General features: G+C 30.6%; 4 protein-coding genes across 8 annotated transcripts; 1 reads left to right on the top strand and 3 right to left on the bottom strand.

Annotated features, from left to right (window-relative positions):
- Positions 1 to 498: 498 nt before the first annotated feature.
- Positions 499 to 4832, top strand: LOC124839284 (putative transcription factor bHLH041). Of its 4 annotated transcripts, XM_088106381.1 has the most exons (9): positions 639 to 1226; positions 1331 to 1453; positions 1569 to 1674; positions 1762 to 1776; positions 1898 to 1960; positions 2049 to 2470; positions 2552 to 2705; positions 2917 to 3309; positions 4463 to 4832. In XM_088106381.1, the coding sequence occupies exons 1-9, from the start codon at positions 1102 to 1104 to the stop codon at positions 4541 to 4543; spliced, it is 1482 nt and encodes a 493-aa protein (XP_087962507.1). In that variant the 5' UTR covers positions 639 to 1101; the 3' UTR covers positions 4544 to 4832. The 4 variants fall into 4 exon arrangements, with proteins under 4 accessions (XP_087962509.1, XP_087962507.1, XP_047171007.1 ...); XM_088106383.1 differs by lacking the exon at positions 639 to 1226 and adding an exon at positions 499 to 601 and having other exon boundaries at positions 2049 to 2705; XM_047315051.2 differs by having other exon boundaries at positions 2049 to 2705.
- A 5280-nt stretch (positions 4833 to 10112) lies between these two features.
- Positions 10113 to 15880, bottom strand: LOC124839307 (DNA repair protein recA homolog 3, mitochondrial-like). Of its 2 annotated transcripts, XM_047315078.2 has the most exons (8): positions 15613 to 15880; positions 15457 to 15514; positions 14877 to 15094; positions 14370 to 14457; positions 13408 to 13580; positions 12415 to 12561; positions 11317 to 11451; positions 10113 to 10896 (listed from the first exon to the last, which is right to left on the bottom strand). In XM_047315078.2, the coding sequence occupies exons 1-8, from the start codon at positions 15682 to 15684 to the stop codon at positions 10504 to 10506; spliced, it is 1284 nt and encodes a 427-aa protein (XP_047171034.2). In that variant the 5' UTR covers positions 15685 to 15880; the 3' UTR covers positions 10113 to 10503. The 2 variants fall into 2 exon arrangements, with proteins under 2 accessions (XP_047171034.2, XP_087961990.1); XM_088105864.1 differs by lacking the exons at positions 15457 to 15514; positions 15613 to 15880 and adding an exon at positions 15204 to 15279.
- Positions 15881 to 17187: 1307 nt separating this feature from the next.
- Positions 17188 to 20489, bottom strand: LOC124839297 (nucleosome assembly protein 1;3-like). The gene is made up of 11 exons (XM_047315070.2): positions 20340 to 20489; positions 20190 to 20233; positions 19922 to 20017; positions 19396 to 19488; positions 19084 to 19162; positions 18947 to 19008; positions 18653 to 18837; positions 18360 to 18537; positions 18230 to 18273; positions 17889 to 18081; positions 17188 to 17608 (listed from the first exon to the last, which is right to left on the bottom strand). The coding sequence occupies exons 1-11, from the start codon at positions 20383 to 20385 to the stop codon at positions 17540 to 17542; spliced, it is 1089 nt and encodes a 362-aa protein (XP_047171026.1). The 5' UTR covers positions 20386 to 20489; the 3' UTR covers positions 17188 to 17539.
- A 3520-nt stretch (positions 20490 to 24009) lies between these two features.
- Positions 24010 to 25339, bottom strand: LOC124839309 (Ribosomal protein S16 family protein). The gene is made up of 3 exons (XM_047315080.2): positions 25093 to 25339; positions 24911 to 24956; positions 24010 to 24530 (listed from the first exon to the last, which is right to left on the bottom strand). The coding sequence occupies exons 1-3, from the start codon at positions 25223 to 25225 to the stop codon at positions 24308 to 24310; spliced, it is 402 nt and encodes a 133-aa protein (XP_047171036.2). The 5' UTR covers positions 25226 to 25339; the 3' UTR covers positions 24010 to 24307.
- Between the last annotated feature and the right edge of the window lie 677 nt (positions 25340 to 26016).

Below are 26016 nucleotides of genomic sequence, written 5' to 3' on the forward strand. Positions count from 1 at the left end.
TTAAATATATATTATCTTAAAATGAGTTTAAGGGTAAGAAAAAATTAAATATCACGTCTATTTTCTATATTAATTATAATTATAATTAGTATAAGAATACCATTACATTCATTTTTTATATATGTTATAATTAAGTTGGTATGAAAAAAAAAAGTTATTTTATGAAATAATCGTTGTATAATTATTTTAATTTAACCAATAACTTTAAGTTTAGGATTTAGGGTTGGAGAAAAATTATGTTGTGAAAGCATTAGTGTCCTTGTCTGTGTAATTTAGAGAGAAGCTTCTTGTTCTAAACATAGATATGTGGCCTAAAAGGAAGCAAATATAAAACTGTATATAGAAATTTCAAAAGAAATGTGGAAAGAAAGGCCGTGCCTTCCAGCCTTGACTAATTTTCAAAGCATTCAAGCATCGACTTTGACTTTACTACTTTTCCACCATTTCCTTCCTACTCTACTTTTCTTTCATCCTTTCGCTTTCCATCTCAATGTCATCTTCCTTCTTCCTGTCTTCTTCTCTCAGTTCAGTGTTTCAGACACACTACTTTTCAAACTCTAACTTCCCAGCAACAGCTCCATATTGTTTTTCCTACGTGCAGGTGCTGCTTTTATTTCTTTTCTTTTTTCCGGAAACTCTACTTTTATCTATTTTCTCCTCCATTCATTTGGGTTTCACATTTCTTATCATCATGTCTCTTCTGATAAACATTTCCTCGTAGTGGTATCAACCAACTTTAGTACTTTTCAAAACCCTTTCTTTCTCTCTTTGATTCTTTCTTTCTTTCTTTCACACGTGAAATAAATACACATCTTGAAATTTTCAATGGATAATTATTTATGAGGTTTGAAAATTATTTTGTCTCCCAATCCTAGCTAGCATCATTGTTCATACATTATAGTATTGTATCTCTGATTTTTTTTTTTTGTTTATTTTGCCGATGGAACCAAGCCACTCCCTCACTCATATAGCAGTAGTTTGCATCTCCTAAAAGTAAATTCAAATGGCATATAGAAAGGAGAAGAAAAGTATTACTAGAGGCACAAAACATATTCTCTTCTTTCTCATGATCATGATGCAAAAGCATTAGCATCAAGCACCATGCACCCCATGGAAAATGTCTTCTCTCTTCCTGTAGCCGCCAGGGCTGATTTTATGCAATTTCTGTTGCAGTCTTTTGGCTGCAGTTACATCTGTCTGTGGGCATATGATTCCATTTCACCCAAGTATATTTATGCATATACACACACATTATTCTATATTTTCATTATAAACATGTCATAGTTCTTATCACAACTTGGTCTGATCTTTTCTTTTCTGGCAAAAATAGTCGTTTGTGCTTCTTGGATGGTATCTACAATGTAAGAAACGACCAACCGGGCTCTAGTTTGGGGACTGTGGCACAACAACTTTTCAGACAGTTCAGGACTTTAACATTTGATGTTAATGATGAGTAAGTGTTCCATTACTTTTAACGCAAATCGACATATTTATTTGCATTTGAATGCAATAAATATAGACAATTTGCTTTTAAGAAAAAGGTAAACGTGTGCTTTTGTTTTATTCAGCCGTGTTCCTGGACTAGCTTTTAGGAACCAGCGTCCCTACCTAGAGTTGCAACGATTGGAACTTCTGAGACTTGCATCAACAGAAATACAAACACAATTCTTTCAGGTAATTTATTCTTCTGACGGAAGATAATTCTCTTCAAAGTTATATTTAAGCATCTTTTTATACTAAGATTAGTTTTTTATTTTGCAGGAGGCGAGGATTAAGGTTCGTCTGTTGTCAAAGAACCTGAAAATACTTTACATTAATTTTGTTTCCTAATGATATTCATGATGAACCAGGGATCTTATAACTGATAATGCTTGTGCCTTATATATATTATTCTCAGAGTGCTGTTTTCATGGGGTGTAACAAAGGAGAAATTGAGCTTGGTTTCTTAAATATGTCCCAAGTAAGAAACTATACGTAATGCCAATTCCATTAACCAGAGAAGTATCAATGCTGTATAATTATTTGAATTTTGATTTCTTTCTGTGCAGGTTGACATTCAAACAGCACTTAGGAGTTTGTTTCCTGCAGAATTTTCCACGGGACAGTCCCAGCAAATTGATCAAAACCCTCCCACATCATCTTCATCTTCTTTGAGATCAATATCCACAGGTAGCCCTGAATACTCATCTCTTCTGTTCAGTATTCCAGGCACTTCTCAATCCCACTTCCCTGAGACACTTGGAGGAGCAAGAGTGTCCCCAATGCAGCCAGTGCCAAACACAGCCACTGGTTCTCACCAACAAGCCATTCAAGCACTGGCACAAGCCCCTCTAACCCAATTCCCCACACCAGAAACTGAACATGATGCAATCATGAAAGCAATCCTCCATGTTATATCTCCAACTTCTCATCAGCACCAAAACTTGCCCTTTGATCCAGTGGTTCATCCAGATGCCAGTGCTTTCCAGAGGTACAGATCAGACATTGGTCCTAATATAGCTTCCAATATCAGAAAGCAAAGCTTCATGAAGCGATCTTTTGCATTCTTTAGAAACTTAAACTTTATGAGAATGAGAGAACGCATTCAAGCAACGTCCCGTCCCACTAATACCCAGCTGCATCATATGATATCAGAGAGAAGAAGGCGTGAGAAACTAAACGAGAATTTCCAAGCACTTAGAGCATTACTTCCTCCGGGAACAAAGGTACTGAACTAATCCATTCTATATTCTTCTATAAGCAATGCTTTCTGCAATTAGCAAAACTCAACACAACCATAGCTATAGGTAATGTTGATTTCTAATCAATCGACCACAAAGGTTGTACACTATATATGATAATTTAAACTTTGCCAATATTTCATGTGTGGTGTATTCCTATTAAGGCCTTGAATTTTAACATGGTATAATTTGTTAGAAAGATAAAGCGTCTATACTAATAGCAGCAAAGGACACATTGAGCTATCTAATGGCTGAAGTTGATCAACTAAGCAAAAGGAATCAGGGTTTGAAATCACTTTTGCCATCCAAAGAACCTACAACTGAAGAAACCAAGGCTAGATTATCTCCAAATGAAAGATTAAGTGTCCGAGTTTCACATGTACCCGAATCAAGCTCGTCACAGGAGCGAATGGTGGACTTGCAAGTGAATGTGAGAGGACAACTTTCTCAAATTGATCTGTCAATCTGCTTATTGGAATTCCTAAAACAGTGTCTCAACATGAGCTTGGTTTCCATGGACGCAAACACCCACATTGCAGAAGGAAATAATGAAATTCATCAACTAACCTTCAGATTAAGGATTATTCAGGTATGTCAATATTTATCTCTAGAACAATTCATGAAATACTGTACAAAGTTAGAAACAAACGTTATATTAAAACGGAAGCTGTGGTCATGTATAACTTTTGTTTAAAATTGTGGGTTCAACAGACAATACTATAAGTATGAGATTTGGTATATATATAGAGTACACTATTAATACGATATACCAAAATGCCAGCATGCATATATTTACAATGTTTACATTGATCATTTTATTTTATCTTACAAAAAACTATATAGCCACACGTGGCTAAAATATACGTGAGGGTGATAGAAAATATATTACATATGAAGTAGTTTTTGTTTATACATATATATAGTAAAGTACAGAAAGTTTGTTCATGAAAATATAGTAAGGAAGATGATAAGTTTCAAAATGAGTCAGGCATGCAGGACATAAATATTCAAACAAAAGAAATGTTTAGTAACCATTTGCACTATGTCAAACTTTTCAAAAGTGGGTGGCGCAGGATAAGTCTATCTCTGCATTATGAGAGTAGAATTATGCATACAAAATCAGAATTAGATGAGAAAAAAAGTGGCGGCTTCTTTTCTGCAGGATCCAAGAACCCCCCTCGATCAGAATTTACAATGATGAAAAATATATATTTCTTTTTGTTTTAAAGTTAAAACGAAGTAACTTCGAAAGTGCAGTTGATGATAGTGAAGGTGTGGTTTGGTGTGGTTTGTCACCATCTCTGATGTCACAAAATGGCATATTCAATTCAAAAAAGTTGGTTCTATTTTGGCAGCCATCGAACATACGCATGAGTCAGAATGAATATGTTGATAACTTCCATACGTATAAAGTTGCCTCCTAAAAGAAGAAAACTAAACTTGTGGTGATGGTGGTGGCTGTTGGGTGCATTATATTACACAAAACGACTAAATAACGTCACTGTTATAGTATTGTATATTCCAAGTCCCGTTTCAATTTGTTTTCATACAGTCTACAACCAAATAATATACTATACTGTTATATCACATTGCATGTAGTATTTGCCGTCACATGTCGGAAATGACATTAAAACTCACAAAAACAACAAAGTCGCTCTCAAAGACTATGTAGCAGAAGTTTATAATTAGTAGGGACACTTGTTGTTGCTGTGAAGAATAATGAGGTTTTGATGTTTGTGTAGGGAAGTGATTGGGACGAGTGTACCTTCGAGGAAGCAGTGAGAAGAGTGGTTGCTGACTTGGCACAGTACAAAGAGGACTAATAACTTTGACCAAAAACTTCAGCAGTCTTTGTCCATCAAATCCATTCCATTCAACTGTCCTAGTTGTTGTTATATGTTGGTTTCATGATTAAATTGGTTTTATTAATTAGGTCTACATATTTATTATAATTTGTATTAGTTTCAGCAGTTGATCTTAGTATTGAATATCCCATTTTTCTCTACTAATTTATCATTACTTCCTTTTTCATTACTGTAGACGTTTTAGTTTTTTGTGTCAACATTTATGTTTTCTTAATATATATATATTAATCATAAATAGTTATGGATGGAGTATAGTAATTAGTTAAATTCAATGATATGTACCTTAATGGTGATTATTCATATCTAATAATTTTTTTTTGTGACATGCGAAAAGAACAATATCTAATAGAACTCTGTATGACGTCATTTATCAAAATAATTTAGATGTAAGATTGAAGAATAATTTATGTAATTAGGTAAATGGGGAATTAATAAGAAGTAAAGAAATATGGAAAGTGAAATTATAGGTCGTTTAAATGTAAAACAGAATCCTAAATTGTTATAATGAAATGGCAGTTTTAGTTATGTAAGGGTAATGATTGTGGTTATAATTAAATGGATGCACAGCAACTACTTGGAGTGCCGCCTTTCAAAAACCAACATATAATAACATAAGTGTTTTATTCCTTATTTTTGTTATAACAAGTGTGTTTTCTCAATTATGGTGTGTAATAAGTTTCACGTTTTTACTTTTTGGTAAATGTTTATTTTCTTTGGCATCTTCTTTATAAACTTTTTTTTCTATTTGAAAATTTGTAAAAGAGTTGAAAGACCGCAAATATTATATATATATATTCTTTGCTAATAAAAAATTATTGTGATTATAATGAGTTATGCATGTTTTAATATGAAGTTTAAATATGGGTTAAGTTTAAAATATATATGTTTTTATTAGATTTGATTGAGATGTTATTTTAATTAACTTAAATCGGAAATAATCAATTCAACATCAATTATGTTAATTTAAAGTTGGTTTAGAACTTAAGTTTTGTTTAGACTTAACATGTAAACTTGTATAAGTTTATGAGTTTGCTCACTTGTCATTGTTCGAACTAGATTTAACCAAAGTAAAAATATTTATAATAGATTTGTTGATTCGAATTTGAATAATTTGTTGATGAGTTGTATGTTTTGTCTGCGAACTTGAGTGGTTTGAATTTCTGGTTGTAAGGATTATATTGAGATATATAAACTCAAAATGTCATAATATTAAATTATGTTGTAAATTTAGCATATTTGGTAAGAGTTGTGTAGTAAATGGATTTGGTTTATTATAAGATGAACTAAAATTGTATGTTGATTTGAGAAAGTTATGTGAATTAGAATGTTTTGGAATGAGAGATCTTGATTGTTGCAATTGGTCAGTTTGGGTATCATTTATGAAACAATTAAAATGAATTTAAATTGAGAAAAATGCAAGATATACCAAAATGTGAAATAGAACAAACCAAAATCTCACATTCAAAAACATATGGTATGACATTGAGCAAAGATATGGGTTGTTGTTGAACATTGGATTTAAAATCTTAAAATCAATGGTAGTTTTTGTGACAGGACACTAAGCAATAGTTTTTTGTCGTTAAGTGCTCAAGTTTGAGAACTCAATAACTTTGACACTAAATTTTAATTTTCACCACTAAGAGTCATATTGCTTTTGTGGTTTTTCACGTTATCTTTCTTTGAGATTATGTTATTATGTGGCGAGTATTGATGTTATTACACTCAAACATGGTATGAATGAGTGTGTTGTAAAACATTCTCAAGGACGTAATCTCGTTAATTGTGTGATTTCTTTAATGTATGGATTAATATATAGATTTAAAGAAAAATTTAGCATTATAATTACAATTATTACAATAATCATTGTTGTTTGATAATACTATTTATTTGTTTTCATTTTTTTAATTTTTTTTAGAGACTTTTGATCGTCATTGTTTTCTAAAAACTTTTAATGACGACGATATCAATTACATCTCATAATCGAGGTAAAACATAATTTTAATCATAGTAAAAAGAATTTTCAATTCCAAATCATACTCTTACTAACAACTACAACTACCTAAATAAAAAAGTGAATGAGAGAATACTAAAATTAATCATATATGATTGAAATTAAAATTATTCACGTAGCTAGCTGTCATGTACAAAAAATTATATTAATCTAAAAGTATTTGATATGTCATTTATTAAATTAAAATATATGTATTTTAAAATATACTAAAATATAAATCATGACTCTATTACTATCTCATTATTATTGTTTGTTTTTAATAATATTTGATCAAATTTATATTGATCATTCCTTTTATTTACTTATATATAGAGATAAGGGTCAAATATATTTTTTTATCTAAATATTAATTCAATTTGGTCTACCCACTAAATCCCCGTCAAACTACGTTTCTAACAATGTTAAAATGGCAATATCATATATATATATATATATATATATATATATATATATATATATATATATATATATATATATATATATATATATATATATAATAAAACAAAATTCCTATCATTAAACGTCCGAGGACCAAACTGGTCTAAAGCCACGTGTATTTCATATATTTATTGGTAGACGAGTATGCCATATGAATTTTATTGATTTTCAGGGTTAAACTCTATTTTTTTTCATATAAACTAAATAATTTTCATTGTTTTGTTAATTGAGCTAAAACTTTATTAATAGTCTTAATAACTTGTGTTTGCGTGATAAGTACTTGATGGAAGGAAATTTTCAATTACAATAAGATCAAGGTTAAAACTAATTCAGAATTTCTTGTCTGTATTGATAAAAAATTATACCGTTACTTAGATATGATAAAATTAGTCTATCAATTTTTTTTCCAAATATAAATTATAAATTATGTTTCTTTAATAACATATATTAAAAATATTTAATTATATAAATACTTTTTTATATTTTTAATTAATTAATCAATGATTTAATACAATAGTAAAGATTATTTTATTGAAAATTAATGGATTAAATATGTTTTGATCCCTTAATTTTTAATGAAAATTGAAATTAGTTTTTATTCCAAACTTTGATCCAATTTTGTCTCTCGTATGGATTTAATTTTTTTTAACTAAATTTTATCAAGTTTATTTAACGTTTTAGAAACATCTCATAATAGAATTTGAGTGGTTACACTGCTTGCACATTTTTGTTTATTTATTGTTAATTGAGAAATGAATTTGAAATATCAAGTATATTTAACAAAATTCGTTAAAATGACTAAATTCACACATTTATAAATATGAGATTAAATTAGTCCAAAATTTCAAAAGGAACCTAATTCTAATTAAATTAGAAGACAAAAAACACATATTTAACTGAAATTTAATTTAAAAGAATAAATTATTTAAAAAATTAAATATATTTTTATGATCATAATTTTATTTATCTCATAAACTTTAAATCAATATTATTTATAAACTTATATTAATAAATAATGGGTTTGTTAACTTACGTAACCTCTTAAAGTATACCAAAATTTAGTTGACAAAAATAATTTCATGTGGATTCTAAGTGTTAAGGTTAAATTTTTTTTTTTTATTTTTTTATTTTAAATGAAAAATAAAAATTATTAAAATATCTCCGTGATTGAAGTATGTTTATCTTTTTTTAATATATGAGGGTATTTTTGTCAACTAAATTTTAATATATTTTAAAAGGTTACGGTAAGTTAACAAATCCCAAAGTTAAAAATTTAGTAAAAGGACATGTTGACAAAGCAGTTGTCTCCTTCTCTCCTTTTCCTTCATTTTTCTTCCATAACTTCTTCCCCAATGCAATTTACTAAACCGTGGTTAGTGGTTGACATACAAGTCAAAACCAATTTTGCTAATCCTAACTTAGGTACCTAATGTCACGAGACAGCCAATTTTTTTTCACAGGAAGCAACTACTTATGAAAAACACATTGATGGCTACATTCACTTTGAATTCAAAACATGGTCAAAATTATCACAAAGTCATATTAAATACCCGCAATTGTTTTGTATTCTTATTCTTAGGATTCCAACCTTAACCAATCAAAATTCTATTGGAAAATCTGTTGTCACCTTTAGAGACGGCGGTTTTGACTCTCCATCTCATCCCGATTTCTTCAAACCATTCAATAAATTTTTCAGACAATATAGTTTTTGGTTTCTCTCTTTTCTTCAATAAGATCTATTCCGAATCTGCATAAAAGGTTAGGTCATCATTTTTCGAATATTGTGGACATCAAATACCTACGTAAATCCAGATACCTTTCTTCTACATTTTAGTACAAATAGTTTTAAAATGAAAACATTGATTATGAAGAGAGACTGTGTTATAACTATTGGTTTGTATTTAGAAATTATATGTTTGAAAAATAAGTTTCAAGGCATGATAAAGTAAATTTTCTTTACCAATTCGACCCACGAGTTGTTTTTGAATAACTTTTATATAAGAAGTTATATTTTTTTTCATTTATAAAATATATATTAAAATTGAATTAAATTTAAAAATTTCTATAAGTTGAAAATCCTACCTAAGACTAATTTATATTATATAAATGAATACAAATCTCAGCTTATAAACCAGTTTTGTGGGATTGAGTTAGATTTAAAGTTAATGAATATTTAATTGTATAAAGTTATAAAATAATTTATTTTTTACTTTTGCAATATTTTTTCAATATTTCACATTAGGTTCTTTAAAAATTATTTTTAATTCAAATTTAATAAATAGGAATTTTTTTCTCTCAAAAATATTTAAAAATAAGTTTATTTTTAATCATATCCATTCCAAAAACTGATGAAAATTATTTCCTACCTTTGATGTAACCATGTTGAAAATACTTACATATAATGTTGAAGGTACAATAATCCAAGTTTCATATAGAAATGGTGATTTGGTAGGTTGGACTATATTTTTTTTATACCTTACTGAAGGACACATTCGGAAGTGACACATTTTCAGTTCATTTTTTTCTTCATAATGCATCGTTGATTGCGCAGTCACTTCAAGTTTTCAAAGTAAAACTAACGATGTTTATGTTGACAAATTGATTTTTATGCCAAATTATTGAATGTCACCATAAAAGTGTAAGAAATAAATGTTACATTTTCAATAAATAAAAAAACATTTTTAAACCATTACTCATAATTAAGAAAAACAGAAGTTACATCATACTTGCGTATAATGTTTAGAAACACAGTCAGAGTATAAACTTATTGATGAAAAACCAACAAAATAAAACCATGTTATAGTATACTACCAGAGACAAAGCTCACCTTTTAAGCTAACTTTACAGAATTAAATAAAACTTAAATTTCACTTAATAAACTCATCAAAGTTCTACTCATTATTTGATAATATTTATAAATCTATAAATAAGTCGTGTCAAAGTTAAATAACTATATAATCAATAGTGTTGAGATCAACATGTATACATAGAAAATCAGAAGTGGCTAGTATAAGCTTCTGAATCATTTTGTAATTTGAAGTTAACTGTAGATCAAATGACTTGCATCCAAAGACAGAATAAGTCTAACATACTAAGCTAAAATATTATCTGCAAGATATTCATCTAATAGTGTTGATTCATGCAAAATTCTTACAAGGAATACATATACACACAGAATCATATAATGACTGAAGTATTGATGAGCCTAGAGGGCCCTTGATTCCTCATCAGTCACAAAACTTAGATGCACAACAGGACTCGTGGCTCGCATAAAATGACCAAAAATTTCAATTTACAAAGGCAATGTGCCTTGTGCTCACAAGGAGGAAAATTTGTTCCAAACTAGGAACCATGTGGCATCCTTCTCACCTTGTTAGAGCCATCTTCATCTGTGACAGCCCTGTGAGTAGAGTTTTCTTTTTGAAGCAGGGAAACTGCAGTACCCTATATTTTAAGGTTATTAGCAAATTTATGCTTCTACAACAGCAGCAGCATCAGAAGCAGTTTCATCAGTAGAATCAAGAGATACCATTTCTTCCATAACGTCTTCGATCATCACCTGTTCCTCGGGGTCAACTTCCGGCGCCGTATTAAGAATCTTCTCCCTGAGCTTTGTTGCTAATTCTTGTACACTGTCGCTGTCCACCAGAAACCTCTTTAGAGCATCCTTGCCATGGAAATTCTGGCCATTGTATTCATAAAAGGAACCACTCTTCCTTATGAGTTTGTATTTTATGCTCAACTCTATAACCTCTGCTTCTCTACTTATACCCTTGCCAAACTCAAGCTCAAACTGTGCCGTTTTAAATGGAGGGGCATGCTTGTTCTTCACAACCTTGACAAGAACCTGGCTTCCCAGAGTCTGCATAAGAAATGCCATTAAGAATATCATAAAAATTAGACCCTAATGTATTGTTCAAATCAATATTAAGACCTGCCGTTATGAACAAGCAGAGACCACATACAAAAGATTAAGTGTGAGAAAAAAAGAGTCAGCCGTAGATAGCTAGTGAAGAGCACTGGTTTAAGGGTCAACATCAGAACAATCTTGCAATGCATCCAACAAAATTTTATGTACACAATCTTGCTAGGTTTCTGACAAAGATCCGTATATCTATTTTTTATTTAGAGTACTTGTATAAAGGTACAAATTACAATACATTGGAAAGAGAAGTGAAAATTTCACATATTTATTCATGCTTATTTGAAACCATCCTAGTTGAGAAGGCGGTAGCAGTAATGTAGTGTGCATGGAAAAGAAGAATTTGAAGATGATTTGTACCTCTTCACCCTTCTTGACAAACCCAATTCTTTTGATATTTAGCCGCACAGAAGCATAGAACTTCAGTGCATTACCACCACATGTAACTTCAGTGGGACCACCAAATCCTCCAAAAGTAGAAATCTTAGACCTCACCTGGAGAAGCATACACAAGAATTCCCATAACTAAAAGGTAAACCTTTCTCTCAAGTAATTTCAACAGAATTACTTATATTTAAAAGAATAGACACACATTTTTATACAATATATGTATATGTGTGTGTGTGTGTGTGTATAAACAGTAAAATCTAGTAACATGCAAGTCAAGAACATTCCCTGGGATCAAACAACAACCTCAATCCAGCACAATCAATATCACAAATTCACAAAATTGGTTAAATGGCAAATAGAAACTGGCACACCAATACTTCAGCCCAAATAAATCATTATCACATTCAATTAATTTATATAATCAAGAAAACAAAAGTCCACTAACACCTTTCATCTTATTTTAGAGTTTACTGGGCCTGATATATACACCAGGAAAAGCTAATACCATAACATCCATAACATATTCGAAAAAGATATAATCAGTTGAATTTGAATAAGTGGATATTCCAGGACATCATATGCATGCTGTACATTTTTCACCACAGCTTATGTCGATTATATTATAGCTTACGTTTTTTACCTCTAAAGTCTACAAATAAAACCAGGCACTAAATCTTGTACTCACGCAGCTTTAACTGGGTAAAAACGAAAGAGGAAGAAAATGTAGCTAGGCAAAAACAGTAAATATGAAAGAACAAAGATAGATAGGGAACAAACGTTAATTTCAATACAACATAACAATCATGTAAAGGTTATAAAACATGATAACTACAACAGCAAACTCGTAGTAATGACCTAAAAGCACATTGACTGTAAGACTAACCAATCCCAACCTCAACCACAAATTAGAAAGCAAAGCCCTTTGGCTCAGAAGGTTCACAAAACATAGTCAAAGACAAAGATGGAATGTGTACACATCGGACTATCCCGACTAACACTCTATAAATAAATATCCAAAATTTAACCATAGGAAATTTGATACCGATGCAATACAACTGTAACTGATACCTGGTTTATAAAAATCAATATACACTGGGAAAGAGACAAAGAGTGGCACAATTTCCGAAGAGCCTGACTCATCAACCTAGCCTGCATTGCCATGTGAGCATCACCCATCTCACCATCAAGTTCACCTTTAGGCACAAGAGCAGCCACCTATAAATGGAAACATGGCAAAAAGTTGTGGACATTAACTCAACTTATAAGAACATCAACCCAGTGAAACAAGATATTAAGTTAAAAAGAAAAACAAAAGGCTTGAATATGTTTTTAGTCCATTTAAAATTAACATTTTGATATTGGTTTTAGTCCCTGCAAAATATTTTTATTTGATTTTCATCCCTCCAAAACTTTAAATCACTGTTTTCTTAGAGCTAACGCAAGATATTACAAGTTACAGCCCTGGTATATGTCACTTGGAATAATCATTTAACCTGTTGTTCAACACGTAAGTAATTAATATCATATAATATTAGGAATCAAAAGTGATCATTTCAATTTTGGAAGGACACAGAACATATTCCTCAGGGACCAACCTCGTTGGTCCTCCAGGGACTAAAAACAAAGTTAAGCCCAATAAACATGGCAACAAAATTTAACATCAAAGTTAGACCGAGTCTATATTAGAAAATATGTTAATTTCAGAACAGTATCCACATTACATATTTCAGGCTCAAAACTTGCAATCAACACATTATTTTCTGCACAATATAGGAAGAAATAACGATCTCCAAGTGCAAAACTAACTAAGGTTATTTCATAATACATATATATGAAAACACGTGTGTAGGAAGCAATGCAGATGGAAATGAGAAGAATTAAGTAAAGTAATCCCAATAACTTCTGCCCTCGCTCACACACATTTTGTGTGTCCAGGAGTAAGCATTTAATAGGGTGCACTGATGCTTTCACAATTCACCCCGTGGATATGTACACAATCAATGATCACACTTACAGAGTAAGTACTAATAAAACCAAAACATGAAGGGGTGCAACACTTACACTGTCAACAACAATTACATCAACCGAACCACTCCGGATTAAGGTATCCACAAGGCCAAGTGCTTGTTCACCACAATCAGGTTGTGAAAGAAGCAAGTTCTTAGTATTTACACCAATTGAATCTGCAAGTGTCTTATCAAGTGCATGCTCAGCATCAACAAATGCACAGTAGCCTGCATGATAATAACAAATTAATTAAAGAGATAATATCAAAAAGTAATCAGTACCAAAAAATATACAGTCTTCTGGTTATCATTAAACTTATGGGAACATAAATCCAGATTTAACATAGTTTCTCCCAAACAAAAGATAACTTCTCTGCTCAATTTAACTTACACAAACAACCTCTTCTTTCAATACACCCACTTATTCAACTGAATCTGGAAGCACAAACAAATTGTTGGTATAACCTCAATTTGGACTAAGATTTTCAACAGTTAAGCTTTATTGTTAAGACTTTTCAAAGGAAAGAGTGTCAGGCTCCCTTAAGTTTATAGATGCTTAGAAAGAAGTTACAGATGGAACTTCTAAATTGAGCTACCCAAGTTGAAACTTGTGCAAAAAGTTTGATTTATTTTGGCTCCTTCATTCACTTTAGCCTTTTGTCCGGCAAGTGCTTGTTTAGAAGTTCATCAAAAACTGGCTTATAGTATACAAGCATGTATTGATAAAATAAGAACCCTATCATGGATCAAAACACAATTTTCACTTTCAAATAATATCAGTTAGAAGAAGACTGCATTAGAACATGATTTAGACAATCATCAAAAAATCATAACAATTAAAACAAAATCATTAAAATCATATCAATAAAAACAAAAGGCAGCCACAAAAAAGACAAAATGATCACTACACTACTGTCATGGTCATATAAGACAAGTTGGATTGCAATTGTACATTTAATACAGCCAAAAGAAATTGACATTTTAACTGTCACTTTAAAAATAGCACATAAAGCTAACCTCCTAGCTTTTGTGCTTCTGCAATCACATGCAAAGCAAGAGTTGTTTTCCCAGAAGCCTCTGGACCAAATATTTCCACAACACGCCCCTACACACATCAGTTACATAAAATTATCATAAAGTAGCAGTTGCATAATGAAGCATAGAATTGTTTCACTCCTTGATGCTCTTCTAGATATATATATCCCAAATAAGTGGCTAACATATATTGAAACTAAAACGCTAGTAACATCTCATAACCCAAAACATATTTTGCAGTTGTAGAGTAACTAACAGAATTAACAAGATATAATAGCCATATAAATTGATATTTTCAAAGAACAGATAAAGATGTATAATTATAGTTGGCAAATAAACAAAGAATCGTGGAGAGAAATCTAAGAAATTGAACCCACGCCTCCGCACCAAAAAAGTTAAAAGGCCTTTTGTCATCAACAAAAGAACTCATTGAATGTATTAAAAGAGTTCAACATTAGTTCCAGTACAAAAAAAAAAACAAAAAGATACCTTTGGAAGACCTCCAACCCCAAGTGCTATATCAAGAGCAAATGAACCAGTAGACACCACAGGAATATTTTTAGGTGCCACAGAACGACCAAGCCACATGATAGATCCCTTTCCATATGCGGAAGTGATCTGATCAATAGCTTGCTGTAAGGCCACGTCTTTCTTAGACATGCTCTCTTCACCTGAATCACTTCCATCTGATTTAGACCTCCTTTTGCCTTCAAGTGCATAAGAAATTAAAAACGCAATCAACTTCTAATCAGCATCGAACTCAAAGAAGAACCCAAAAAATTAAAAAAAAGAAAAAGTAATCAAGCAAAATTTTACAGGAAGAAAAAGACAGCAACCCCTAAGCCATTATCTGAACTTGCTATGACTAAAAGGCACAAAACCCATGTAATAAAAACAAGTGAAATGCACCTTTATATTTGCTCCTGCTTGGTTCAGAGCAACAAATATCTAACTAAGTACGAGAGTCAACACAACAAAATGAACAGACATTGGTGACTCGAACAGAGATATTCCTTATGCCACAACGTTATATTAGACAATAAAACCAAAATAATACTTTAGCACTTACGAGTTGAAAAGCTCAAAACTTGAGACGTGCCCAATAGTCCTGGTTTGAAGCAAAAGCGCTGCAAGCAAAAGGGTAGCAAAAAAACACCATCATTCATTCATGCACCAAAAAACTTTTTTAAAACAAATATTCTTTAAAAAAAACATAATGCATCACCGTCAGAAGGTCGGAATGGAAGAAAGAACGTTTAAGAAGGGAAGAGTTAGCGGTGCGAAGCAGCCACGCCATGGAACAGAGGCCCTAGAAAGGAATAATGATTTGTTTTTGTTCACAAATGAGGTGTGCAGTGTCAGTGTCCGAAGTAAAATAGAATGTCTTCTTTCTCTTATTTTTCTCTTAATTTTATATTGGTGCAATGAATTTAGGGTTTGCTTTCCCTCCATTTTCAATTTCCATTGCCATTGCCATTGCCACTGCCAATTTCCTGGGAAACAATTATTTTTTGTTGTGTAAGGAAAGGTTTGTGTGTGTTACATCTTTCTTGGGCCAGGCCCATGAAGTTTAACTGATTTATCGAGTTCACAGAGAAAAAAAAAAGTATACGTTTTGTTGTGCCTATCATTCTGTTACTAAATTTTATGTGAAAAATAAGCTAAGGAGTAAAATTATGTTCCTTCATTTGCCTGCACGACTTTTAAATATTTAATAATTTATAATTGTTTTCAAATTATATCTCGAGCTCTACTTTATTTCTCAATCTTGTTCGATCTTAAATTTCTAATTATACTTTCGTGTATGGAGTTCAATATCAGTGTTTTCCCTTTTCTAATCGCATTGTTTTGTATTAAGCAGGGATTATACATCCAGATTCAAATGCTAGCCGATAAGAACTGCATCATATCTAAATATTAAAGCGACAAACCATTAAAAATGAACTAGAGCTTGGAAAGATACAACAATGACTTTAACAAGATCTTTTATTTAACTCAGAATTTCAACAATTCTCTGGTATTTACAACTCCAAATATCTAACTCATGCAAAAACAAATTGTTGCCAGTTTTACCTAGTTTTCATCAAGTATCATCCTCTGCTGCAGGGCATTTAAATCATTCTTTAACTGTGTCTGTTCGCCCATTCAATGGCAATATAATTAAGCAAATTTACTTTTTAAGTTCTGATAACATTTTGTCCGACTATTGTTCACTTCCTTCGTAAACCAAAATCATTTTTATTTTCATAAATTTTATTAGAGAAAAAGTTAAATTTCACGAGCCGTTACTTTTTATGCACATATGAGATTTGGGCTGCACTATAGCTTGCTATTAAGGGTATCAGTACTACTGCAGTGTGCACTTCAGCTAAATGTTGCAACTATGCCAATTTATTGGCGACGGTCTTTCTTGTATCTTCACTTCAGTTTCACACATGTCAAGTATGTAGTACACATTCTTGGTGACACAATAGCAACCACTCTTACACCATAGTAATGCCATAGCTACATTTAATGCTTTGAGGTTTCTAATACTTCAAGAATATTAAAAATCTGAGGACTAGATGCCAAATATATTGATATAGTCTGTTCATTATTTAATAAACGGAGCAACGTTGCTACGGTACAAGTGTCATCACGTCACTACTATATTTTGTAGATCCATTTTCTTGAGGATGAAAGATCTCTAAAAGAGTGTACAACTTCATTTTCTTAAGTACCGAAGTAAATATTGCCCCATTTAAGTCTTAAACATTTAAAATGGAGTGCTGCGATATTTTTTTGGAGAAATAGACATGAGTAAAAGAAATGTCCTTTCGACGCCACACCAATTCATATTAAAAACAAAATTGTGTATAAAAATTTAACAAAGATAAATAATAACCAAAGCACACGACCTATAAAATAATTCAGTATCTGAAATGACATACAAATTCCAAAATAACAAATCATAGTATACCTGACTATATATAATAACCACATTCTCTCCGAATGAATGGAAAAAAAGAAGGGACTAAATAAATTCAGACTATAGAATCTAGGGAGGAAAATGAATCAAGGACCACCCAAAACTGCACGAAACTGAAACCCATCAAGCACCATAGGACCTCAAAAATACCCATCAGCTGCATAACAAACATCAAAGAACTAAATTACTGCTGCTTGCACTCTGGAGGTCGCTCACCCTGCTGACCATCACCAATCTGTGCCCTTCCACTCTTCTGAAAATCAGGAATACAAATATAATGACCAGAGTAATGGGAAATAAAGAGAATGTTAACTACACAATAGCAAACAAACTTAAGACAGAAACCATTATGTGTCCATGAATAATTTCATTCAGACCACAATAAAAATATCTCACGTTAGTGGCAGATGACTGCAACATGCCAAAGGAAATTGGTAACAATGTAGGTAAAAAAAAAGGCATTAATTCAGCTTCAAACCTATCAAATAACAAACAAACCAAGGTTTCAATACTCCAAACAAATTAAACTATACCTTCTTTTTAGTCTTACTGTCTTCCTCCTCTTCCTCGTCGTCGTCATCATCTTCATCCTCATCCTCATCTTCATCCTCCTCATCATCATCTTCGTCCTCATCATCCTCCAGGTCTTCAAACTCATCTCCCTGAACAGCCTCCCCAGTAAACCAAGATACTGCATGAGGGATAATTTTGTCCCTTATAGTTGACCTAAACAGGAAACGAGATTAACTCAGATTCAAGAATACAGATACAAGGAGCGCCACGTTATGCTTAGACAGCATGAGATAACCGTGCAACGTGTTGGATAATAAAAAATATAAGGTTCGTACTAATGAAAAACATCAATCAAGCTTACCCAATGTCATAATCTTGTTCCATTTGGTTCTGAAGTTCCTCGGCCTGCAGAAAAAATGAAACTATTATAACAATACACAAGTTTCGTATTTAGTTTTAGCCTTGAGTTTATTGAGACAAAAATGTCATACCAAATCTTCATCAATGTCATCATCATCTTCAGGAACTTCTGGTGGTTTGAAAAAATTGAAGAAGCTTTCACAGTTTTCAGTTTTGGTAATTGGTTTAGCATTCTTTGAACCCTTCTTGGGCTTTTTCTTCAACACCTTCTGAGTCAAGCATTTTCCCGGGTACCATTCAATTTCCGTCCTATTAAAAAGGGTAGCAACCAAAACTTAATCTACATCAAGCCTAACCCTTTGAACAATATTGTAAACATTGTAAACACATTACATAACACCACCATGTAAAATGAACACCGTACCCAATTGCTTTCTCCAATATAGGCTCATCCTCATCAATCATATGATATGTTTTAGTCAAGACAGAGTTTGAAAAGTACGGATTGGTATCAAAAAAGAAATCAAGCTTGAATCCTTTAGGGTTATCTATCCGGCCCCACTTAATGTCTTTTAGAAACTTGAGAGCACCTTCATCACGCTCTGAAATCTACTTCACAAAAAAGCAGTAAAAGGATCACTTAAAAACATTGAGTCTAACTAAAAATGTAACTTCAATGCAAAACTAGGAAGATTCAGCAGGTAAGAAATTGACTAACCTCTTCAGCCAACACATCATTATTTTTCATTGCATTGAGCCAAAAAGAAGGTACTCCTTTCTCTACAAATCACAAGCAAATTGCTATCTCAGAATTGAAACAACAGAATAAGGAGACATTTTATAGTCTCTACTCACCATTATCCTCTTCTGATCCATCTGTTGTTTCAACTGCTTGTCCTTCCACTTCAGTAACACCATTTACTATTTCATAGCGCTGCATCCATTTATTAACAAGACCATTGACAAGAATATTACATCAAATCAAATTATCCAATACAAATCAGAATCAAGAATTTCAAAAAAAAAGTAAAAGATCATTAATAGAAACAAAAAATGTCTGCTTCAAATAGCATCAAGTCTGGTATCTACAAGAACCATGTTATGGAACACAAAAAGATAACTTAAACATCACATGCATGCCTCTACGTTACAGAATACTCAGGATACCTTTGTGTATAAGGGCTGATACAACTTTTGGTACTTAGCTTCAAGAGCTTCTCTCTCCTTGAAGAATTCTGCCTCTAGTTCGTCATGTTTACCCTGCATAATCAATAAACATATTCAGAAGCTGGCATTATGCAACAACACATTCACAATAGCTAATTTAAACCGAACAGATTAATAAAGGAGAAGCTCATTTCAAAAACAATCAGTGAAAAGGGTCTAACCATAGAGATAAAAACACTAATTCAAAATATTAAAAAAAAAATCAACAATTATTTTACCCCCATTACATAATATAACATAATAAATACAGATAGATGGGCTAAATTATAAAATATAAAAAAAAGAAGGTTAGATCATTGCAAAAAAGTTTTGCCCCAGTCAAAGCTAATTTCTGATTATGCAAAAGTTCAACAAAAATCAGAAACTCAACAAATCAATCCTCCCAATTAAAATTGAAACTTAAAAAAATATAAGCTATCCACAAAAAGCAGCATCGATACTGAAGAATCAACAAGAGAGGATATACCTGAATCTCTCTAAGAGATTCAACACGCTTCCTGACGTTAGGCGATAAAGTCTCCAGAACATCCGAATGCTGTCCAGCCAGACTCTGTATCTTACTCTGCACACAAGTTCAGTCCCGCAATAATCATATACCAATAGATTAATCCAAAACATTAGCAAACATCAAAAAACTTGTATTCTGGCTAAGCAAGCAGAAGAATCGTTATCCATAAAACTTTACAGAGAGCAAACAAATTCGATTTCAGGAACTGCAAAACAGTATAGCATACCTTGAGAGCACTGACTAGATCGGCGCGATTGTCTTCGTTGAGGGCTGCATAGGAAAACCAATCGAAGTCAGCAAATTAGAAGAGAAAAAGAAGATTGAGAAAGGAAAAGAAAGAAAGAGAAAGAAAATTGAGAGAGGAATGAGAAAGAACCAGAAGTGAGATCGGTCATGGTGATGTTTTCGTTGTTGTTGGACATTGAGAAGAAGGTTGAAGAGAAAAAGAGAACTAAAACCCTAGAAAGAGTGGAATGAAGCAGGGTTTGACGATGCCGTCTAGTCTTCTTCTCCCACTCTTTTTAAACACACTCTTACCCTCACACTGTTATTATTTACTACTATTATTTTATTTTCATAATTAAATAATTTAATATGCTAAAAATCTCTCTGACGAAAATTTTCACCAATATGCCATTTAAAAAATTAAAAAAATATATATATCCAACTACACTCTTTTGAAAAATTTTACTGAACTACACCTAACTAACTTTGTAGGTTCCAATTTGGATTCTGATATCGAATTTTGAATCTCAATTTGGTACTCTTTTACTATAAAGTTATCAGAATTTGCCTTATTTATAGGACTCGAATTTCTATTTTACTTGAATATATATATATATATATATAATATGATATACAAATTTTAATACAGATATAATAAAAGTAAATTAATATCGATATTTTAAATTATTAAATGAAAAATGTAAATTAATGATAAAAATTATTATATTAAAATTAATAAAATTTATTGAAAATACTTTAAATTCATTATTACTATTAAATAAAATTTATTAGTAAATGTGTGATTTATTATTAAAAACAAATGTATTACATTAAGTTAGACCATAGATTATTACTATTGTTACTTTTGAGAAATTGCAAACTTTAAAGATGTTGTTTATATGATATTCTCTAAAATATAATTTAATATGCTAAAAATCTCCATTTAAAATCTCTGACGAAATTTTTCACCAATATGCCATTTAAAAAAAATATATATCCAACTACACTCTTTCAAAAATTTTATTGAACTACACCTAACTTTGTCAATTCGAATATGGATTTTGAGATCGAATTTTGAATATCAATACTCTTTTACTAGAAAGTTATCAAAATTTACCTTATTTATAGGGCTCGAATTTCTATATTAATTGAAAAAAAAGAATATATATATATATATATATATATATATATATATATATATATATAAATTTTGAAACAGATATAATAAAAGTAAATTAATATGATATTTTAAATTATTAGATAGAAAATGTAAATTAATGTTAAAAATTAATATTATATTAAAACTATAAAATTTATCAAAAAAATTTAAAAATACTTTAAATTCATTGTTACTATTAATTAAAATTTATTAGTAAATGTGTGATTTATTATTAAAAACAAATGTATTACATTAAGTTAGATGATGGATTATTACTATTGTTTCCTTTTAGAAATTGCGAAGTTTAAAGATGTTGTTTATATAATATTATGTAAAATATAAGATGTTACTTTTGATAGAATATTATGTAAAATATAATTAATCTTTAACCTAAATATATGATAGTTAGAACAAATATTATTTAAGAATAATTATTTTCCTAAATACATGATAGTTAGAACAAATATTATTTAAGAATAATTATCTGCGGTAAAAATTTAATCTGTTTATTTAGGCTAATATTATAACCGTTAGTTTAATTTTAAAATTAATAATGTACTAAATTCATTGTTAAAAATTTAAAACATACTATAATGATAATTTTAATTTGCAAATATATTTGTATATTTAGTATCAAATTTATTAATGGTGAAAATTTTATTGTTATATTAGATTTATTGATTATTAGAGTGATAATTAATTATTAAATGATAATTTAAAAGTATTGTTATGTTTCAAAAATAATGTTTATGTCAAATTTATCGTGGTAAAATGTCAAATTTAAACATAAAATTAATAATTATACGAAAAACACGCATAACACAAAAACGTAAATATCATTAACATGAGAATGATAATGGAAAATAACATTAAAAATACAATTAATATTGACGAACTCAAATGATGATTAAATTCTAAATAAATCAAATAAAAAATATATATTTTATTTATTTATATATCTTTTTGCTTTTTTCATCATATGGTTAGACCAACCGCATTAACATAGTATATACTTCATTCACATTGATAAGATGATGAAAATGACGAGGACTATTAGGAAGAAAGATACTACAAATGTGTTCACAAAACCAATTCTTAAAAACAGGTTCATACTTTGCTTATATTTGATAAATGTCGATTATTAAGACTAATTGCACGTGAAAAGATTGTTGTCAAAGGTAGAGTTTATGGTATCTTGTGTACTAAACTCTGAAAGTAGATTATCAGGTGATAAAGTATCTAATAATATACAATTTGACAAGGTGCTAGATGACTTGGGTTTACAATCGTTTGTTTCATTAAATAATTAGTTTTGTTTCCAGGATAACTAACTATGTATTGTCATGTCCCTAATACATAGTGAATTATATGTATTTATTGGAAGACGTATTGAGTGATTTTTTTTTTTCAGGAAAAATCACATGTTTTTTGTGAATTTTCATATGTAAATGAAAAAAACATAAAAGAAACTTGTAAAGTTACATTAAAATTATGTGAAAAACAAAAATAGTTGATTCTTGCAAAAGAACACAATGAAATTAATACGTTTGTTTTTTCAAAAAAAAATCATCTTTTTCATTGACCTATGCTACCATTCAATCTCTATACACTGTTTCATTTTTTATACAAAAACCTATAAAATAAAAATATGATTATTAGAAAACAATGATGAATTTCTAATTGAAATTCATTAATTAAGTGAATTAAACTTGTGAAATTAATTCACAAATTTTATCTTAATTATAAAATCTTAAATTATCACACAACACACTCTAATTTTAATTTGAATTGAAAAATATATTTTGTTAGTCCAATCAACCTCGTTAAGCTAATTTGATTAAAAAAATAAATTGTTGAAGTATGGAACTAAAATCCTCAAACAAACAATTTGCTTCTAATAAATAAAAAGTGCACGAATATGTACAATAAAACGTGAAATAAGAAAAAGGTATGTGAAACAAAAATAATGAACACGAATATAAAAAAATATAACGATTTTGACATTATTTTAAAGTAACAAAGAAATGCTATATTAATAATTATATTTTATAAATAAATAATAAATGTTTTGTTATAATATAATGAAAGAAATAATTAAAATAAAAATACTAGAATAATTAATAAAATTAAAATAACCAATAGCCACACAAACTAATTTTGAAACCCAACCCACTGAACTCAACAATTTTAATTGAATTGAATAATAAATTTTAGCAAATCCCATCTAAACTGATATGTGATTGTTCCCAATAAGAAGATTATTTACTTTTGGATTTGTGGTGCCACTTACAACCTTATGAAGATTGTAGTCCATATGAAGATTTCTTTTTAAAGATTGGTTTCAAAGTTTTGGTGTGTTTTATCTGTTCGGCAGCAGAATCATCATCTCAACTACAACATCAATCTGGATTTTCTTTGAACCTAAATGGAGAATAGAATATCCTAAAATACATTTCATTTTGCCTCATCAGATACACCTCCCTTATCATCCCTATTTAGAGACGAAATTCCTTACTCAGGCAAACCGAATCATAAGTAAACCATTCATGTTTCATGTACATTATACTCCTGCTAGTTCTTAAATCAAAACAATCTCTATACAATAGTAATTTATCATGTAATTTATCATGTAATTTATTAACATTTCAAAAATGCACGCACATAAACAAAGAAATCTATTGGAGAGTACAAAATTCCACAAATCCATTTACAGGGCAATGAAGGAATTAGCCCAAAATAAAATGAACTACCTTTGCTATCGCCCTAGCAGCTTTAAAAAGTTCCACAAAAACAAAAGTAGCATGCAAATCAGAGTAGGATAGCCTATCAATTCACTTTCATTGACTGAATTACACATAATAGTTATTGGCCTACAAATTTGATGAGTGTCTTACCCCAGAAAAGAACCCAACTTCTCCAAGAAAACAGTAGTTATTCTATTCAGTTCTCCTGTAAGAACCCTAAAAAGGGTTTTCAGCAGCTTCATGTTCATGGTCATTGTTCTTCTCATTGGCAGGCTTCTCTTGATTCAGCACACGCCCAGTTAGAGCATCGACAGGGCGAGTATCACGCAGTCCACCTTTACGCCCCATTGCCACCATAGGTGGTGGGGGCAGTACCCCAGCTCTGAATAGAAGCCGTTCCACAGGCTCTGAAGGCTGAGCTCCAACAGAAAGCCAATACCTAAAGAAGAACAAGAAAAAACAACAGTATCAGGAAAAAAAAATGACGAGCTTCCTCATTTATGTCTACAAGAAAAGTCCCTGGTGAATAATTTCTAACAGGAACATTCACAGGATATTCACACAACCAGAAAATTTTCTATTTCTTTTCTCAGAAACACCTAAATCAATTCTAAGTAGGACATGATGAGGTACAATTTCTTATAAACGGTTCTATAAGATTAAAAAAAAAATCTTCATAAACTAAATCAAGCTTATACAGAAGTTAAAAATATAATTTACAGAGGAATTTAACAATTTCGCTTATATTTCATTAAAATTTTAATTATTGAAATATGAATCACCTTCTTCAAACTGGCATAGCAAGAAAGAATCACTTACTTCACCCTTTCGAAGTTGAGACCCATTCTCTTGCCACCATCTTGACCTGAGAGGAAACAACAAAAGGATAACATCGAGGCACGAATCTAACTAATTACCTCTGGGCATTCGAAAAAACGTCATCTTTCGGAATGAATCAGAAAAAGAAAAATAAAAGAGAAAAAAAGGGGAATTGTGAGAACCTGGTAAGGGATTGTAGTAACCGAGAACTTCAATGTGTTTGCCATCTCTGGGAGATCTGCTGTCAGCAGCCATGACCCGATAGAAGGGTTTGTTCTTGCATCCGAACCGCGAGAGCCGAATCCTCACCACCATTTTCAGAGCCAAAGCAATAATAGGGTTCTGGGTTTAGTCGCAGAACACTGCTTACTTCTGCAACTGTGTTTAGTAGCTCAATCTCAACACTTTTTTTTTTCATTGAACGACGACGCATTGGGCTTGTGATGCTCAAGTTGTAGAACTTTTATCATTTTATTGGATAAAATAATATCTTTATTTAAAATCATCGAGTTAATGTAATACTGCTTATATTGAAAAGAGATGGAATACTAGTTAAAAATATGGTTTAGGTTAAATTTGTATAAATATAATATTTTATTAAGTTAAAATTGAAATTTAGTTTTCTTTAATTTTTATTTTTTAAATTTAATTTTGGTCCTTTTTTTTTCCATCATTTGAGTCTCTCTGTTTTAGATATGCAATTTCAATCTCATTTTGAATTTGAATACCTTCTAGGTTTAATTGTACATTGGATGGATATGCTAAGTTTAATATTTAATAGCACCAAATATACAAAATTAAGTTAGATTAAAATAATTGATCTTTTAAAATATGAAAGGTAAAAATAAACAAATAAAAAGTAAAGAATCAAAATCATGTATTGAAAGAGTGTGAAAAATAATTTATTTTATTTTTAAATGATATAACATATGAGTAGTATTTAAAAAACCGTGGTTAAAAACAACCAATAAAAAAACCAAAAGATACATTCACAAATAATACACAAGAAAAAAGTGTAATATATGTAAAAAAAGTATAATTCTATTTTCAACTCCATCACTCCGAAATCCTCTCTATTGAAAAAAGAGATCCAAAAATTCTTGAAT

The sequence above is a fragment of the Vigna umbellata genome, chromosome 2, assembly GCF_029865625.1.
Source record: "Vigna umbellata cultivar VRB3 chromosome 2, Vumbellata_1.0, whole genome shotgun sequence".
Taxonomy (NCBI): Eukaryota; Viridiplantae; Streptophyta; class Magnoliopsida; order Fabales; family Fabaceae; genus Vigna; species Vigna umbellata.